General features: G+C 45.3%; 2 protein-coding genes across 2 annotated transcripts; both read left to right on the top strand.

Moving 5' to 3' along the window:
* Window positions 1-4,932: 4,932 nt before the first annotated feature.
* Window positions 4,933-5,419, top strand: C8R40DRAFT_1127761 (uncharacterized protein). The gene has a single exon (XM_046229071.1). The coding sequence runs from the start codon at window positions 4,980-4,982 to the stop codon at window positions 5,358-5,360; it is 381 nt and encodes a 126-aa protein (XP_046081132.1). The 5' UTR covers window positions 4,933-4,979; the 3' UTR covers window positions 5,361-5,419.
* Window positions 5,420-13,814: 8,395 nt separating this feature from the next.
* On the top strand, window positions 13,815-14,301 carry C8R40DRAFT_1127757 (uncharacterized protein). Its single transcript, XM_046229070.1, has one exon. The coding sequence runs from the start codon at window positions 13,862-13,864 to the stop codon at window positions 14,240-14,242; it is 381 nt and encodes a 126-aa protein (XP_046081131.1). The 5' UTR covers window positions 13,815-13,861; the 3' UTR covers window positions 14,243-14,301.
* The last annotated feature ends 3,543 nt before the right edge of the window (window positions 14,302-17,844 follow it).

The raw sequence follows: 17,844 nt of genomic DNA, 5'->3' as shown, positions 1-17,844 counted from the left end.
ACTTTTCCCAGTCCTCATTGCTGTCACTTTGATCAAGCAGTGCATTCAGCAGTGTACTTTTCCCAGTCCTCATTGCTATCACCTCTGATCAAGCAGTGCATTCAGCAGTGTACTTTTCCCAGTCCTCATTGCTATCACTTGATATGATGATGAAACATTGATGGAATGTATTTTCTCACCCCTGCCAGACTATAAAAGCAAATACGTATCAACTTGTGCTTCTCTTTCCACTACCACTACCTTCCTATTCAAGTAACTAGCTGCTTAGGTAAGCAACACATGCTCTTTTTACGTATAGAATCTCTGTTCATTCTGTACGTAGAATGTCTCGCTCCATGCAATCCGATGTTGCCTTTATCAAAGTCAAGTACCTCAATGGTCGCAAGACTATTCATCGCAACGCTGATGGTGCTTTCGAGTGTTTGTGTGATGCAAAGCCCAATGGTCACATTTATAGACTTTCCAAGTCTCTTCTTGAACACGCCAAAACAGTCAATGCCACAGACATTGATGCAGTGGCTCCAGCAGTCAACAATGTCTTGTCAATGCAAGTAAACACAGGTATGTCATCTCTGATATTTTACGTACAGAATTGGTGGTGATTCCGTACGTAAAAATTCTGCTGTAGCCAATAATTTGTATTCTGTCAATGCCAAGGACTTTACATCGTTCGGAGAGAGTGAAGACCAGGTTTGGACAAGGGAAATGGTAGAAGAGCTTATCAGTCAACCCATCCAGTATGGTGACCAGGTATGTCTGTTTTGCAGTCATTCATTCGATTAATCAAACATGGTCTCAGATCCAATCAAACCCGTACATGGACAACTTTGGTCTAGTTTACCATACAGTTCTTCAGGGGGTCTTGTGTACCCATCACCACATTCTTCTCAAGTCTTCCTATATCCATCGCCACATCCAGGATGAGCATGCTCGCATGCAATACTCACCTACAGAGGCAAAAAAAGTCATTCAAAACCAGTGGCATGTACCGGCTGCACCACTTGTTATGCAGCCTGGCTTTTATCCTCAAGTGGAAGGATTGCCTATCCTGCTAGGCTATGAATGTGGTGATTGCAACCACGTCACAGCCTCTGTAAAGACCATCGAACGCCATGTCCGCACCACGCACAATGTTCCATTCGATATCAATGCGATCCACTATGTTCCTATTCAACGCTTTCACAAACATGCTATTCCATTCCCTATCATACCTGCCTACCCACCTACATCATCTACCATCGATGAGATTGTCAATAATGCAACTGCTCAAGTCGAGGCTGTCTTTGAAACACCTATCGGTGAATTCTCTGCCAACAATCGTCTTGTGAGTCCTTGGTTGCTTGCAACTAAATGGCCGCAACTGGTACAAGGCCGGGACTTGGAAGCACTGTCAAACACTTGTCAGAAGCCTGTAGCAGATGACACTGTATTGCAGAAAGCTTGTGTTGTGATGCAGGGACTTATGGACTTGGCAATAAAGAGTATTCCACAATTGCCAGAGTTGGTTTTGCAGCGATTAAATACTCCGGACCGAGCTAAAACGCAAGTGTTCCTCATCTCTGTATTTTTTACGTACAGAATTTGACCCAATTCTATACGCAGAGGAATCTCAAATACGCCTTTCCACCGACATCAGGGGGGTGATACTACTATGCGGACCTATATTGATGAAGTCAACCGCTTGCTATGTATGCTACTGCGCGATACTCGGAATATCTTTACATTCGACCTTCCTCTCAGTGTGGCACAAGCTTTGCAGGCATTGCAGGATGGGTTGGTGGATGATCAGATCTCTGATGTCGACCTGATGTACCTTGTTCATCAACTGCTCATGTCACTCTGGACTCAACACTGGCCACAAGATGTCGAAACCAAGTTTACGACAGATCCAACCATGCTTTTCTTGGCATTCCGCATGATCATTCCCTCGGGTGGGTTTCGTGAACCCAACCAAACTTCACCTGTGGTTGCTCGCATTACTTATTGCCAGCGCTTGGTATTTGTACTCGAGTTGCTCAAGAACCATGATCAGCCCAACTATAATGCGAGTACTGAATGTGATCGCCTGGAACAGTACTTTACCGAAAAGAACGACTATACATTCAACTCGCTTCGCAGTCTTCAACATCTTGCTTCAACCCTTGCTATCAAGCAAAAGAGCTTGCCTCGAGTTGTTTGGCTGGATCGGAAGCAATGGGACCATATGCTTTACCTTGGTGATTCCATCAAATTCGCAGATCTCTGTCAGGTATTCCATAATATCGAGCAGGAGCTTGTTCCTCTGTGGGAAGATAAAATCATGCTGGGTACCAAGCTATCTATTGATATTCACAGTGCTCTTCTTTGCGACGACTTGACACGTAAACTGCCTCCTTATTCCATGTTCAAAGATCCTCGGAACACTTGCCTCCATACCCGTTCTGCTCTCTTCCGAGCTATTGTTTCCACCCCAGCTCTTCGCGATCAGTTCATAGTGGGAATTGACATGGCAAATAACACTCCTCGGTGGAACAAGGTGGCCCTTCGATCATGGTTATACCAGTACAGCCGTTTCAATCTTTTGCTCATGCTGCGCTGGGAGATGTTGGCTGGCTCTCCTACTCGAGGAACTGAAATGGTGTCAATGCTTGCACAAAATACTCAGACTCGTCCCCGCAATCTCTATGCCATTGGTCCCAACATTGCTTTGGTTGGACAGTACCACAAGTCTGGTGCTATCAGTGGGTCTGATAAGCTTCTCCCACGGGCAGGCGATGCCTTTACCGCAGACCTTACAATCCAAAACTTGGCCTTGGCACGTCCCTTTGCACAGTTCATTGCCACTGTATGTTATCCTAATGATCCCAAAGTCATCGAGGCATATCGCGACTTGCTGTTCCCCAACATGGGTCGAGCATTTGATAGCGACGAGTTGTCTGATGCTATGGCCAAATATTCGCATCAGGTTCTGAATGTCCGTCTTGGTCTCAATGCATTCCGACATGTTTCGATTGCCTTCCGACGCATGCTAGTTGACCAAGCTACCGAGCAAGAGACAGACAATGAGATTATACGCCATGTAGAGGCAGAACAAGCAGGCCACTCGGAACATGTGGAGCAGACTATTTATGCTGTCAGCTTGGACTCTATTGGTGAATACTCGGATCAAATGCTGGGTGTCTTCTGTGATGCCAGTGCGCGCTGGCAGATAAAGTGTGGAATCGTTCCCACTGGTGTATCCCGGTCCTATCGAGAAGCCACTGCAGCTTGTTATCAAGATTTGCGCTCAAAGGGATTGTTCGCAGTGGACGAGTTTACCACTGCTGAATCCCGTACCCGCGCCCTTCTGGCTGATATCAAGGACTTTATCAAAAGCTCCATGACTGCTGCTACAGAGGACATTGCCACTTCCCTCCTGAACAAGTTACAGCCACTGTTACTGCAGCAACAATCAAGTTCAACTTCAGCTACAGTTGTTACCACACCTCCTCGGCCCCCCCCTTTGGTCACTACATTCTCACCTACTCGTCAACCAACTAAGCGGAGGGGCACCGTGTCTATTGTTGTTGATTCAAGCCCAACAAAAAAGGGCCGGGAATTTAGCCCAGAACTATCAGACTTGGAAGAAGAGCAAATTCGCTCTTTCACCAAGCCCTCTACTCTACAATGCAAGTTTATGACATGTATTTGTGATTTTCAATTCCACTAATAAATAGTCTGGATTGTAGTTTCAACCTCATCCTTACCTCTGGTACCTCCCCCATCTTCATCCCCAGGCCCTGCAGATGTTTTTACGTATGGAAACAGCGCAAAAACCATACGTAAATCTCCTCTGTTGCTCGAGCCAGGTGAGTTTTTAAATTTTACGTATAGAATTGGACCTAATTCTGTACGTAAAAAAAAAAAAAAAGTTTTACAACCTGCAATCCCATACTTTACAAGTATTACACAGGATGTGGAGCAAAAAGCCCTCTACTTGCTGCAGCAGGTGCTCAACAATCCAGAGGCTATATGGACTTGTGAAGCCCAGCGCTATGGTGTACTTGGCTCAATCAATGGAACCTATGACATGGTTGTCATTGCTCCCACAGGATCAGGGAAAACCATGATCCCTATCATATGCTCACGCTATGATACAAACCGAATTATAGTGGTCGTTATCCCACTGGTATCACTTCGAGATGACTATTCCCGTCGTCTCACTAATATGCAAATACCTTTCCTCAACTATGATCATAGTGGTGGGTCTGACAGCATGATTCCACCATCGACATCTCTGTTACTGGTATCCTCCGATATTGCTGTTCGCCAACCCTTTCAACGCAGCCTAAAGATTGTACACGCTACCAAGCCTGTCGCATGTTTCATATACGATGAAGGTCAATTGGCAGTAACTGATAGTACCTATCGTGATCCTCTCCGTGATGCATGTGAAGTCCGCTGCCTTCCAGTTCCCATGATTGTCCTAAGCGGGTCTGCACCACCCAACTGCATTCCGGTCATGGCAAACACATTCGGTCTTGCCTCACCATATATTCAGATTCGGAACTGTACAGATCGACCAGAGCTCGAGTATATTCTTGAGCAGGAGCGTCCCAAGTTTCAAATCAAAGCTCGACTTATCGAATTGGTAGCTGCTGCCCGTAACAAACTACAACCTCATGAGCGCATTTTGATCTTTGTTCAAAAGGTTGATTATGGGTCGGAATTGGCTTCTGCATTCAAATGCGGGTTCTACTCTGGCGATAAGAACACTACTCCCAATCGTCAGAAGACCTATCAGGACTGGGTCGATGGTCTATACAATATTCTGATTGGAACTTCAGCTTTACTAGCTGGCAATGATTATTTGCATGTGCGTTTTGTATTCTTTGCCGGTACACCCCCAGATGCCACTGGGTTTGCACAAGGCGCTGGCCGGGGTGGCCGCGATCATCTTCCTTGCCCTGTAACTATTCTTCCCCACAAAGGAGCATACATCTTTTCATCGAATCAAAAGGATGATTATGCTGGTTGTGTTCATATGGCAGCACTATGCAAGAATACACCTCCTCTCTGTATACGCTGGAATATCACTCGCTTTATGGATGGTCATGGCATTCTATGCAAAGACAGTGGACCGAATGCACAGCTGTGTAGCAACTGTCGAACCGAGTCAGGATCACTCAACACTGTTACATCTTATATTTCTCCAACAGATATGCTTTCGCTGTGTGGAGATCATGTTGATCAACAACCTAACTTGGCAGCTGCTGTTGAAGCAGCTCAGTATCACCGCCACATGCGTACTGCAGGCTCTGATCCTGTCATTGCTTCATTCGAAAAGGGTTTCAATATCTTTAATGGTAATTGCACCTACTGTGGAGCAACTGAGGGTGTAGACTCCTCCCATACATTACCTCAATGTCCCAATCTGGATTTCAGCAAAGTTCGCAGCTTCCGGCGACTTATCAAGTACTCGTCATGTTCTGAACATGAAAAACGTACATATGGAACTGTATGTTACAGCTGTCATATTCCGCAGCTGCCTGGTGATGCTGTACATGGACCTTATGGCCGGAGTGTGCGGTGTGAGCATATTGACTTTATGATGGGTCTTGTATTCCGTATACAAGATACTCCTGATGTCTTTACACTTGCCAAACAGGAATTCAACATAAACAAGGAGGATCTGGGATTCTGGCTTGCTTTGCGCCCACAATCAACAGTAGCTCAGCCTTCTTTGTCTTACTATGTTTCGAACTTTGCCCGTCTTGTTTGTTGGTATATTGACAAGTACCTTTGATTTACTTTGCTATACACTCTTGTTTGTATCATGTACTTGTCACCATTGAACTCGCAGTACAAAATAACCTAGGGTCTTAGGGGTGGGTGGTCGAAACGTCGAGCGAGCGAAGCGAGCGTTGACGTTGAAGACTGACGTAAGAGGCTCTGGTGCTGTAAGATGGTAGAGGAGGCGAGACAAGCCAACGGGTACCGATAACTTATCAGTACCAACCCGTTTCGCCTTTTATATGGCTCATCAGGGCTTGTTCACATGGTCACGATAGATACAGACGATGGTCCACAGCATTGGTGTGGGATCGTAGTGCCTTATCTTGTGATTATACGTTAGTAAACAGAATATTCCGATTTGCTGTTACCTGACAGCATGGGAAGTATTTGTTACCTGGGTCCTCGGGCATCAGTCAGCGGCAAGCCCGAGAACCGATCGCATCGGTTTATGTCATTGCTAATTAGTCACCGGACCGAAGGCGAACCGCACAGCGGCCCGGTGATGAACTGTACAGCACTTCCTTGGAGTGCCCAGGGTCACGTGAAACGCGGCCCGTCAGTACCGACCGAGCGCCTATATTAATAGGGGCAAGGTTTACAATTCGTTAGGGGTTAGGTTAGGTTAGCGGGTTAGGCTACGATGTGATATATTAGCGTATAAACTGGTTTATTAGACCAAGTACTTACGGTTAGAGTTAGCGGTTAGGGGTTGGGTGTCCTGAAACTCTCGGTTAATACCGTCTGTCGTGTGAACAGTATACCAAAGTACCTACAAGATATGTATCATAGGGTTTAACGTCATGAACTTGTATGGGTGTATGCATAGACTGGAGAGTGCCTGTCGAGAAACGCGAAACGTAACTCCATGAGTACTTCACCTCAATCCAAAAGGCCCCGAAGTCCCATCGGTTCAAAGAACACTCAAAATGGGAGACAGAGCCCTCCAGGAGAGGCGATTTCGTCAAGTAGCAAGGATCGAGCGTCCCTGCAGGTCTTATGACTCCATGGCATGGCCATAATGGATGTATTCTAAATCGCCTGGCACGGGTCGATCTCCTTTAGTCTGAATATCTTCCATCTCGACATCGTCGAGGTAATTATCAGAGGGGATTCCCTATCTATATTACACCTCTATTACCGGTCTAGTTCCTTTGCACCTATACTGGCCTACGTAGTGAGTAGAACACTCTACACAGTGAGGACAACACTCTACACAGTGAGTAGAATACTCTACACAGTGAGCAGAACACTCTACAGAGTGAGTAGAATACTCTACACAGTGAGCTCACCACCACTGTTGCCCACAGTGACCTCCACACTGTGCTCAATGCTGCTGCTCATTGCCATACACAGTGAGCTCAACACTGTATACAGTGTCCTCAATGTTGTCTCAGACAGTGACCTCAATGCTGTCCACAACAAGCTCTATGCTGTCCTACACAGTGAGCTCAGCACTGTATACAATGAGCTGGTCATTGTCTTGGACAGTGAGCTAGTCATTGTCCTCCACAGTGAGCTCAACACTGTATGCAATGAGCTGGTCATCATCTCCCACAGTGAACTCAACATTGTCAGACACAGTGAGCTTGTTGTTGCTGTTGTAGACAGTGAGCTCGATGTTGTCATAGACAGTGAGTTTGTTGTCATCATCGTAGACAGTGAGCTCAACGTTGTCAGACACAGTGAGCTTGTCATTGCTGTTGTATACAGTGAGCTCGATGTTGTCATAGACAGTGAGCTCGTCGTTATTGTCGTAGACAGTGAGCTCGATGTTGTCATAGACAGTGAGCTTGTTGTCATCGTCGTAGACTGTGAGCTCAACGTTGTCAGATACAGTGAGCTTGTCATCGCTGTTGTACACAGTGAGCTTGACGTCGTCGTAGACAGTGAGCTCATCGTCATCGTCATAGACAGTGAGCTCGACGTCGTCATAGACAGTGAGCTCGTCGTCATTGTCGTAGACAGTGAGCTCGACGTCGTCATAGACAGTGAGCTCAATACTGTCCACTGTCAGCCCAGATGTCCATTTTACGTATAGAATTGAAAGTGATTCTATACGTAAACGTCTCTGAGATTTTACGTACAGAATTTTGAAAATTCCATACGTAAAATTTTTGGCTTGTTCGATTCTTGACCAAGTTTTTCCCACGGGGGTCCAAAAAAGCGCACTTTTATAGCCTTCTGACATAGCTTTCCACATCAACTCAAGTGCTGTTTTTGGAATGAAACTGTACTTGGAATAGTGCTATGTACTGAGCTCAGCATTGTACACAGCAGGAGGAGGAGGCTCAGCAATGTACACAGGGAGCTCAGCACTGTATACAGAGAGCTCAGCACTGTACACAGGGAGCTCAGCATTGTCACAGGGATGTGTACAGCAAGCTCAACACTATGCACATTGAGAGACATCTTTCCATTAGTGGAGAATATACTCCGATTCTGGTCACGCAAATGTCACCATTGAACTCGCACTACAAAATAACCTAGGGTCACCCACCAGTATCATTCAAATCGGAGCACTGGTTGATGCATAATTCACATCCGACTTGTTGTTTTGTTTTGTTTATAGCACCGTGAGGATTCCGCCGCATAAGGTCGCAGTTACATCATCAGACTCGCCTCTCTCCGCTCTTCATTTTCAATTTTTCAAGTTTTCCATGTAGCGTGGGAACTAATTTCCGTATTCTTTCCCCCCTCCGAGATTTCCTCAGAGGCGCTTTTTTTGCCTGCTTTTTATTTCCTCTTTGAGTAACTCCTGCGCTTTTGTACCATACTTGGCAATTCCTGCTGGCAGAGTTTTCTACCATACTGGGCAATTCTGTCTTGTACTGCCTATAGAGGGCGCAGTTTTTCACCTTTTAAGGAAATTCTTGAAGATTTATAATGCTGAGACCCGCCTCTTCATTTTCATTTTTTTCTTCATTGGAGTGTAGCGTGGGAACCTGGCACAGCCACATCGCGCCAAAGCCAAAACTCGGACTGCAGACTTGATCAAGCAGTGCATTCAGCAGTGTACTTTTCCCAGTCCTCATTGCTATCACTTTTGATCAAGCAGTGCATTCAGCAGTGTACTTTTCCCAGTCCTCATTGCTATCACCTCTGATCAAGCAGTGCATTCAGCAGTGTACTTTTCCCAGTCCTCATTGCTGTCACTTTTGATCAAGCAGTGCATTCAGCAGTGTACTTTTCCCAGTCCTCATTGCTATCACCTCTGATCAAGCAGTGCATTCAGCAGTGTACTTTTCCCAGTCCTCATTGCTATCACTTGATATGATGATGAAACATTGATGGAATGTATTTTCTCACCCCTGTCAGACTATAAAAGCAAATACGTATCAACTTGTGCTTCTCTTTCCACTACCACTACCTTCCTATTCAAGTAACTAGCTGCTTAGGTAAGCAACACATGCTCTTTTTACGTATAGAATCTCTGTTCATTCTGTACGTAGAATGTCTCGCTCCATGCAATCCGATGTTGCCTTTATCAAAGTCAAGTACCTCAATGGTCGCAAGACAATTCATCGCAACGCTGATGGTGCTTTCGAGTGTTTGTGTGATGCAAAGCCCAATGGTCACATTTATAGACTTTCCAAGTCTCTTCTTGAACACGCCAAAACAGTCAATGCCACAGACATTGATGCAGTGGCTCCAGCAGTCAACAATGTCTTGTCAATGCAAGTAAACACAGGTATGTCATCTCTGATATTTTACGTACAGAATTGGTGGTGATTCCGTACGTAAAAATTCTGCTGTAGCCAATAATTTGTATTCTGTCAATGCCAAGGACTTTACATCGTTCGGAGAGAGTGAAGACCAGGTTTGGACAAGGGAAATGGTAGAAGAGCTTATCAGTCAACCCATCCAGTATGGTGACCAGGTATGTCTGTTTTGCAGTCATTCATTCGATTAATCAAACATGGTCTCAGATCCAATCAAACCCGTACATGGACAACTTTGGTCTAGTTTACCATACAGTTCTTCAGGGGGTCTTGTGTACCCATCACCACATTCTTCTCAAGTCTTCCTATATCCATCGCCACATCCAGGATGAGCATGCTCGCATGCAATACTCACCTACAGAGGCAAAAAAAGTCATTCAAAACCAGTGGCATGTACCGGCTGCACCACTTGTTATGCAGCCTGGCTTTTATCCTCAAGTGGAAGGATTGCCTATCCTGCTAGGCTATGAATGTGGTGATTGCAACCACGTCACAGCCTCCGTAAAGACCATCGAACGCCATGTCCGCACCACGCACAATGTTCCATTCGATATCAATGCGATCCACTATGTTCCTATTCAACGCTTTCACAAACATGCTATTCCATTCCCTATCATACCTGCCTACCCACCTACATCATCTACCATCGATGAGATTGTCAATAATGCAACTGCTCAAGTCGAGGCTGTCTTTGAAACACCTATCGGTGAATTCTCTGCCAACAATCGTCTTGTGAGTCCTTGGTTGCTTGCAACTAAATGGCCGCAACTGGTACAAGGCCGGGACTTGGAAGCACTGTCAAACACTTGTCAGAAGCCTGTAGCAGATGACACTGTATTGCAGAAAGCTTGTGTTGTGATGCAGGGACTTATGGACTTGGCAATAAAGAGTATTCCACAATTGCCAGAGTTGGTTTTGCAGCGATTAAATACTCCGGACCGAGCTAAAACGCAAGTGTTCCTCATCTCTGTATTTTTTACGTACAGAATTTGACCCAATTCTATACGCAGAGGAATCTCAAATACGCCTTTCCACCGACATCAGGGGGGTGATACTACTATGCGGACCTATATTGATGAAGTCAACCGCTTGCTATGTATGCTACTGCGCGATACTCGGAATATCTTTACATACGACCTTCCTCTCAGTGTGGCACAAGCTTTGCAGGCATTGCAGGATGGGTTGGTGGATGATCAGATCTCTGATGTCGACCTGATGTACCTTGTTCATCAACTGCTCATGTCACTCTGGACTCAACACTGGCCACAAGATGTCGAAACCAAGTTTACGACAGATCCAACCATGCTTTTCTTGGCATTCCGCATGATCATTCCCTCGGGTGGGTTTCGTGAACCCAACCAAACTTCACCTGTGGTTGCTCGCATTACTTATTGCCAGCGCTTGGTATTTGTACTCGAGTTGCTCAAGAACCATGATCAGCCCAACTATAATGCGAGTACTGAATGTGATCGCCTGGAACAGTACTTTACCGAAAAGAACGACTATACATTCAACTCGCTTCGCAGTCTTCAACATCTTGCTTCAACCCTTGCTATCAAGCAAAAGAGCTTGCCTCGAGTTGTTTGGCTGGATCGGAAGCAATGGGACCATATGCTTTACCTTGGTGATTCCATCAAATTCGCAGATCTCTGTCAGGTATTCCATAATATCGAGCAGGAGCTTGTTCCTCTGTGGGAAGATAAAATCATGCTGGGTACCAAGCTATCTATTGATATTCACAGTGCTCTTCTTTGCGACGACTTGACACGTAAACTGCCTCCTTATTCCATGTTCAAAGATCCTCGGAACACTTGCCTCCATACCCGTTCTGCTCTCTTCCGAGCTATTGTTTCCACCCCAGCTCTTCGCGATCAGTTCATAGTGGGAATTGACATGGCAAATAACACTCCTCGGTGGAACAAGGTGGCCCTTCGATCATGGTTATACCAGTACAGCCGTTTCAATCTTTTGCTCATGCTGCGCTGGGAGATGTTGGCTGGCTCTCCTACTCGAGGAACTGAAATGGTGTCAATGCTTGCACAAAATACTCAGACTCGTCCTCGCAATCTCTATGCCATTGGTCCCAACATTGCTTTGGTTGGACAGTACCACAAGTCTGGTGCTATCAGTGGGTCTGATAAGCTTCTCCCACGGGCAGGCGATGCCTTTACCGCAGACCTTACAATCCAAAACTTGGCCTTGGCACGTCCCTTTGCACAGTTCATTGCCACTGTATGTTATCCTAATGATCCCAAAGTCATCGAGGCATATCGCGACTTGCTGTTCCCCAACATGGGTCGAGCATTTGATAGCGACGAGTTGTCTGATGCTATGGCCAAATATTCGCATCAGGTTCTGAATGTCCGTCTTGGTCTCAATGCATTCCGACATGTTTCGATTGCCTTCCGACGCATGCTAGTTGACCAAGCTACCGAGCAAGAGACAGACAATGAGATTATACGCCATGTAGAGGCAGAACAAGCAGGCCACTCGGAACATGTGGAGCAGACTATTTATGCTGTCAGCTTGGACTCTATTGGTGAATACTCGGATCAAATGCTGGGTGTCTTCTGTGATGCCAGTGCGCGCTGGCAGATAAAGTGTGGAATCGTTCCCACTGGTGTATCCCGGTCCTATCGAGAAGCCACTGCAGCTTGTTATCAAGATTTGCGCTCAAAGGGATTGTTCGCAGTGGACGAGTTTACCACTGCTGAATCCCGTACCCGCGCCCTTCTGGCTGATGTCAAGGACTTTATCAAAAGCTCCATGACTGCTGCTACAGAGGACATTGCCACTTCCCTCCTGAACAAGTTACAGCCACTGTTACTGCAGCAACAATCAAGTTCAACTTCAGCTACAGTTGTTACCACACCTCCTCGGCCCCCCCCTTTGGTCACTACATTCTCACCTACTCGTCAACCAACTAAGCGGAGGGGCACCGTGTCTATTGTTGTTGATTCAAGCCCAACAAAAAAGGGCCGGGAATTTAGCCCAGAACTATCAGACTTGGAAGAAGAGCAAATTCGCTCTTTCACCAAGCCCTCTACTCTACAATGCAAGTTTATGACATGTATTTGTGATTTTCAATTCCACTAATAAATAGTCTGGATTGTAGTTTCAACCTCATCCTTACCTCTGGTACCTCCCCCATCTTCATCCCCAGGCCCTGCAGATGTTTTTACGTATGGAAACAGCGCAAAAACCATACGTAAATCTCCTTTGTTGCTCGAGCCAGGTGAGTTTTTAAATTTTACGTATAGAATTGGACCTAATTCTGTACGTAAAAAAAAAAAAAAAAGTTTTACAACCTGCAATCCCATACTTTACAAGTATTACACAGGATGTGGAGCAAAAAGCCCTCTACTTGCTGCAGCAGGTGCTCAACAATCCAGAGGCTATATGGACTTGTGAAGCCCAGCGCTATGGTGTACTTGGCTCAATCAATGGAACCTATGACATGGTTGTCATTGCTCCCACAGGATCAGGGAAAACCATGATCCCTATCATATGCTCACGCTATGATACAAACCGAATTATAGTGGTCGTTATCCCACTGGTATCACTTCGAGATGACTATTCCCGTCGTCTCACTAATATGCAAATACCTTTCCTCAACTATGATCATAGTGGTGGGTCTGACAGCATGATTCCACCATCGACATCTCTGTTACTGGTATCCTCCGATATTGCTGTTCGCCAACCCTTTCAACGCAGCCTAAAGATTGTACACGCTACCAAGCCTGTCGCATGTTTCATATACGATGAAGGTCAATTGGCAGTAACTGATAGTACCTATCGTGATCCTCTCCGTGATGCATGTGAAGTCCGCTGCCTTCCAGTTCCCATGATTGTCCTAAGCGGGTCTGCACCACCCAACTGCATTCCGGTCATGGCAAACACATTCGGTCTTGCCTCACCATATATTCAGATTCGGAACTGTACAGATCGACCAGAGCTCGAGTATATTCTTGAGCAGGAGCGTCCCAAGTTTCAAATCAAAGCTCGACTTATCGAATTGGTAGCTGCTGCCCGTAACAAACTACAACCTTATGAGCGCATTTTGATCTTTGTTCAAAAGGTTGATTATGGGTCGGAATTGGCTTCTGCATTCAAATGCGGGTTCTACTCTGGCGATAAGAACACTACTCCCAATCGTCAGAAGACCTATCAGGACTGGGTCGATGGTCTATACAATATTCTGATTGGAACTTCAGCTTTACTAGCTGGCAATGATTATTTGCATGTGCGTTTTGTATTCTTTGCCGGTACACCCCCAGATGCCACTGGGTTTGCACAAGGCGCTGGCCGGGGTGGCCGCGATCATCTTCCTTGCCCTGTAACTATTCTTCCCCACAAAGGAGCATACATCTTTTCATCGAATCAAAAGGATGATTATGCTGGTTGTGTTCATATGGCAGCACTATGCAAGAATACACCTCCTCTCTGTATACGCTGGAATATCACTCGCTTTATGGATGGTCATGGCATTCTATGCAAAGACAGTGGACCGAATGCACAGCTGTGTAGCAACTGTCGAACCGAGTCAGGATCACTCAACACTGTTACATCTTATATTTCTCCAACAGATATGCTTTCGCTGTGTGGAGATCATGTTGATCAACAACCTAACTTGGCAGCTGCTGTTGAAGCAGCTCAGTATCACCGCCACATGCGTACTGCAGGCTCTGATCCTGTCATTGCTTCATTCGAAAAGGGTTTCAATATCTTTAATGGTAATTGCACCTACTGTGGAGCAACTGAGGGTGTAGACTCCTCCCATACATTACCTCAATGTCCCAATCTGGATTTCAGCAAAGTTCGCAGCTTCCGGCGACTTATCAAGTACTCGTCATGTTCTGAACATGAAAAACGTACATATGGAACTGTATGTTACAGCTGTCATATTCCGCAGCTGCCTGGTGATGCTGTACATGGACCTTATGGCCGGAGTGTGCGGTGTGAGCATATTGACTTTATGATGGGTCTTGTATTCCGTATACAAGATACTCCTGATGTCTTTACACTTGCCAAACAGGAATTCAACATAAACAAGGAGGATCTGGGATTCTGGCTTGCTTTGCGCCCACAATCAACAGTAGCTCAGCCTTCTTTGTCTTACTATGTTTCAAACTTTGCCCGTCTTGTTTGTTGGTATATTGACAAGTACCTTTGATTTACTTTGCTATACACTCTTGTTTGTATCATGTACTTGTCACCATTGAACTCGCAGTACAAAATAACCTAGGGTCACCTACCAGTATCATTCAAATCGGAGCACTGGTTGATGCACAATTCACATCTGACCTGTTGTTTTGTTTTGTTTATAGCACCGTGAGGATTCCGCCGGACAAGGTCGTAGTTACATCATCAGACTCGCCTCTCTCCGCTCTTCATTTTCAATTTTCGATGTTTTCCGTGTAGCGTGGGAACTAACTTCCGTATTCAGTGCTCCGCTCCGAGTTTTCCTTTGGGCGCGCTACTTAGAGGCGCCTACTGCCATTTTGGGCCGTCTGGCGCTTACTGCCTTTTTGGGCAGTCCGGCGCTAATTGCTTGTTATGGGTAGGGCGCTTTTTTTCCTACCTTATTGGGGGGTGGCTACCACTTTATTGCCCTTTTGAGTAATTTCCAACAGTTTCTGCCATGTATGGATATTCTGTCTTGTAATGCTTATAGAGGACGGAGTTTTCTACCATTTCAGGAAATTCTTGAAGATTTATGATGCGGGGACCCGCCTCTTTATTTTCAATTTTTTCTCATTGGAGCGTAGCGTGGGAACATTAGCACAGCCACGACTCCCGCAGGCCAAAAACTCGCACAAAAGTCAGCAGGTCTAGCCTCGGAATATCTCCGGATCATGATCACATGAGGTTTTTGATGGGGATTGCCACACAATATAAGGATAGCCCTGGCATCATCTCCGACTTTTTTGCTTCCTTTTTCCCCCATCAACACACTATACACTTGCTTCAAAGTCTTTATAAACACTTTCCAAGGTATAGCAGTCACTTTGGAAGCTACAAGGACCATTTTTTGAAGCCTTTTACAGTTGAAATGTCTTCTGTACCTGTTACTCAGATGGTAAGTCCGCTTTGGCAGCCTTAAGGTTAGGGTTTCAAACGCATTTTTGCCACCCTACTAGCCCCTGTCTCAAGCTCCCCCTGGGAATCAATTGATGGTAAGATTTTACGTACAGTTTTGAATTAGATTTCATACGTAAAATGGTTTTTTTGCCTTGCTCTCAGCTTGCTAGCATGATGGTCAGTACCCAGTTGAATTTTTACGTATAGAATCCAAGCTGATTTCATACGCAAGCTCAATCCTGTTGATGTAAGTGGCTTGGTCTTTTTTTACGTACAGAATTGAGTCTCATTCTGTACGTAAAAATTCTTCTTGCTTTAGCCAACTCAAGAATCAAATGTTCGTACCTTGATTCCCCCATGACAAACTCAAGCTAAACATTACGCGTACAGTCTGATAAGGATATTGACATGGGCGAAGTTCTTGTCTATGACAGTGACAAGGTATGTTTTAATCAGTTTATTAAGCAACAATATTTCAATCGCAATGCCAGGATATCAACGCCACTCAAAAGGAAGCTGTTGAAGGCGAATTAGTTGGGTCTGGCTGATGAAGACAGCAACGAACAAGAGAGTAGTGGAAATGAGAATGAAATGGATGATGCGAAGGATGTCGGAGAGGTTGATGACATTGGAAACCCCATTGTTGAACTGGTAAGTCAATCATTGGAATTTTTACGTATGAATCTTGACTGATTCTGTACGTAAAAATTAGACTACGGAGGATCAATTGGTTGAAGCCATTAATTCACCTGTCAATCAAGTAAAGTCTTTGAATTTTACGGTACAGAATTGCCGCTAAGTCCATACGCAAAGAAAATCCAATCGAGTCGAACCAGGCAGGGCCTGAAGATGAAGATGTTATTATGAAGGTATTTATGGTCTTTATAATCAAAAAAACAAACTGTACTGATTCATTCTGATCATATAGGACTCTGTGACGTGGATGAATCGGTACATTCATTTGATTAGTGTCATGGGCCATTATTCAGTTGTATTTTTAGATTTCGACTGCGAAGGTGGAAAGCGCAAAGTCAGTTCCAAGGCCAAAGGCCAAGGCAAGGGTACCTATTACATTGCCATCATCCCAGCCCCAAATTTAACTAATTGTCTGCACTAGGTGGTTGAGAACCCCCTCTGACTGAGGCCCCTGATCTTTCAGTTTATGAAGTCGCCTCGAACACATGAGGCGATTGATCACAACAAGTACTTGCTTGGCTATGCGATGGTCAATGTAGTTCAGGAGCGATGTGGCGGTGCTGGCGTTGAACTTATTTGTGGTCCTGGTCAACGTGAACTTAGTGCTTCGCATGTAGACGTTCTCTATGAACAGTCGAAAAGGCTTGCTACAACACAGTTCCGGAGAACGCCATCACTATTGTGTTGGCTGACAAAACATCGATCTCAACAGTCTTCAAATGGTACAGGGGGCTGGCTGGCAGGACATTTGTTTTACAAATCATGCTGCAAATGCCACTGGAATTTTAGCGGCTGGTCACCATCGAGTGGCCGCCTCTAAGAAGAGGTTGGCAGAGGCTATTTCGGAGTTTGAGACTTGTACAGTCAAGTTGGAGCTGAGAGGAGGCCACCAGCAAGACATCAAGTTCCGGTTGGAAAATGCGAGGCATATTCTCCAAACGCAAGGGAAATGGTTGGCAGCTTTTCATAGTCATGGTAAGTCTTGCTATTTATTTTTTACGTACAGAATTGGCACTGATTCTATACGTAAATTTTCTGTAGAGGGCATTTTGAAGGACTTGGCCAATGGTCCTGCTATTGACTCGCTCTTGTGCTCAAATGCGCAAGTTCTGAGTAAGGCTGATACACCGGAAACTCACTTTCGCAAGTTCATGCTAAGTGTGAATATGTGTAAAACCTTGGAGGCTCGTCAGCAAGTTTATCAAATGACAGCTATGCTTAGGGGTACACAGGAGCTGGTAGCAGCTCTAGTCAAGGATCATTCAGAAATGTTTGAGGAATATGCCAGGCTTACTCCGCTTCCCTCTTTGAAAAGGGACTTTGCAGGATTGGATAGCTTCAAAGCTCTGTCAGGAGGACTTTGGCGCTTCCTTTTCCCTTTGTTGCACACATCTTTGCAGATGTTGTATCTCCTTGTCGATCCCAACCAGGTTGTCAAATCTCCTATTGCTGATGAACTGCAATCTAGTCTTCTGGTCCACATTGGAATGAAACATCCAGGTGCTGGAAGCAATCATTCTGCAGATTCTTACTTGGCATTTCGAAACGATCAGGTCATTCCTAACATGGCAACTTACGCCACCACCTTCTTTTC

The sequence above is a fragment of the Lentinula edodes genome, assembly GCF_021015755.1.
Source record: "Lentinula edodes strain Le(Bin) 0899 ss11 chromosome Unknown C8R40scaffold_48, whole genome shotgun sequence".
In the NCBI taxonomy this organism is placed as follows: Eukaryota; Fungi; Basidiomycota; class Agaricomycetes; order Agaricales; family Omphalotaceae; genus Lentinula; species Lentinula edodes.
The sequence above is the reverse complement of the archived record's forward strand: the minus strand, read 5'-3'. Positions and strand labels throughout refer to the sequence as shown.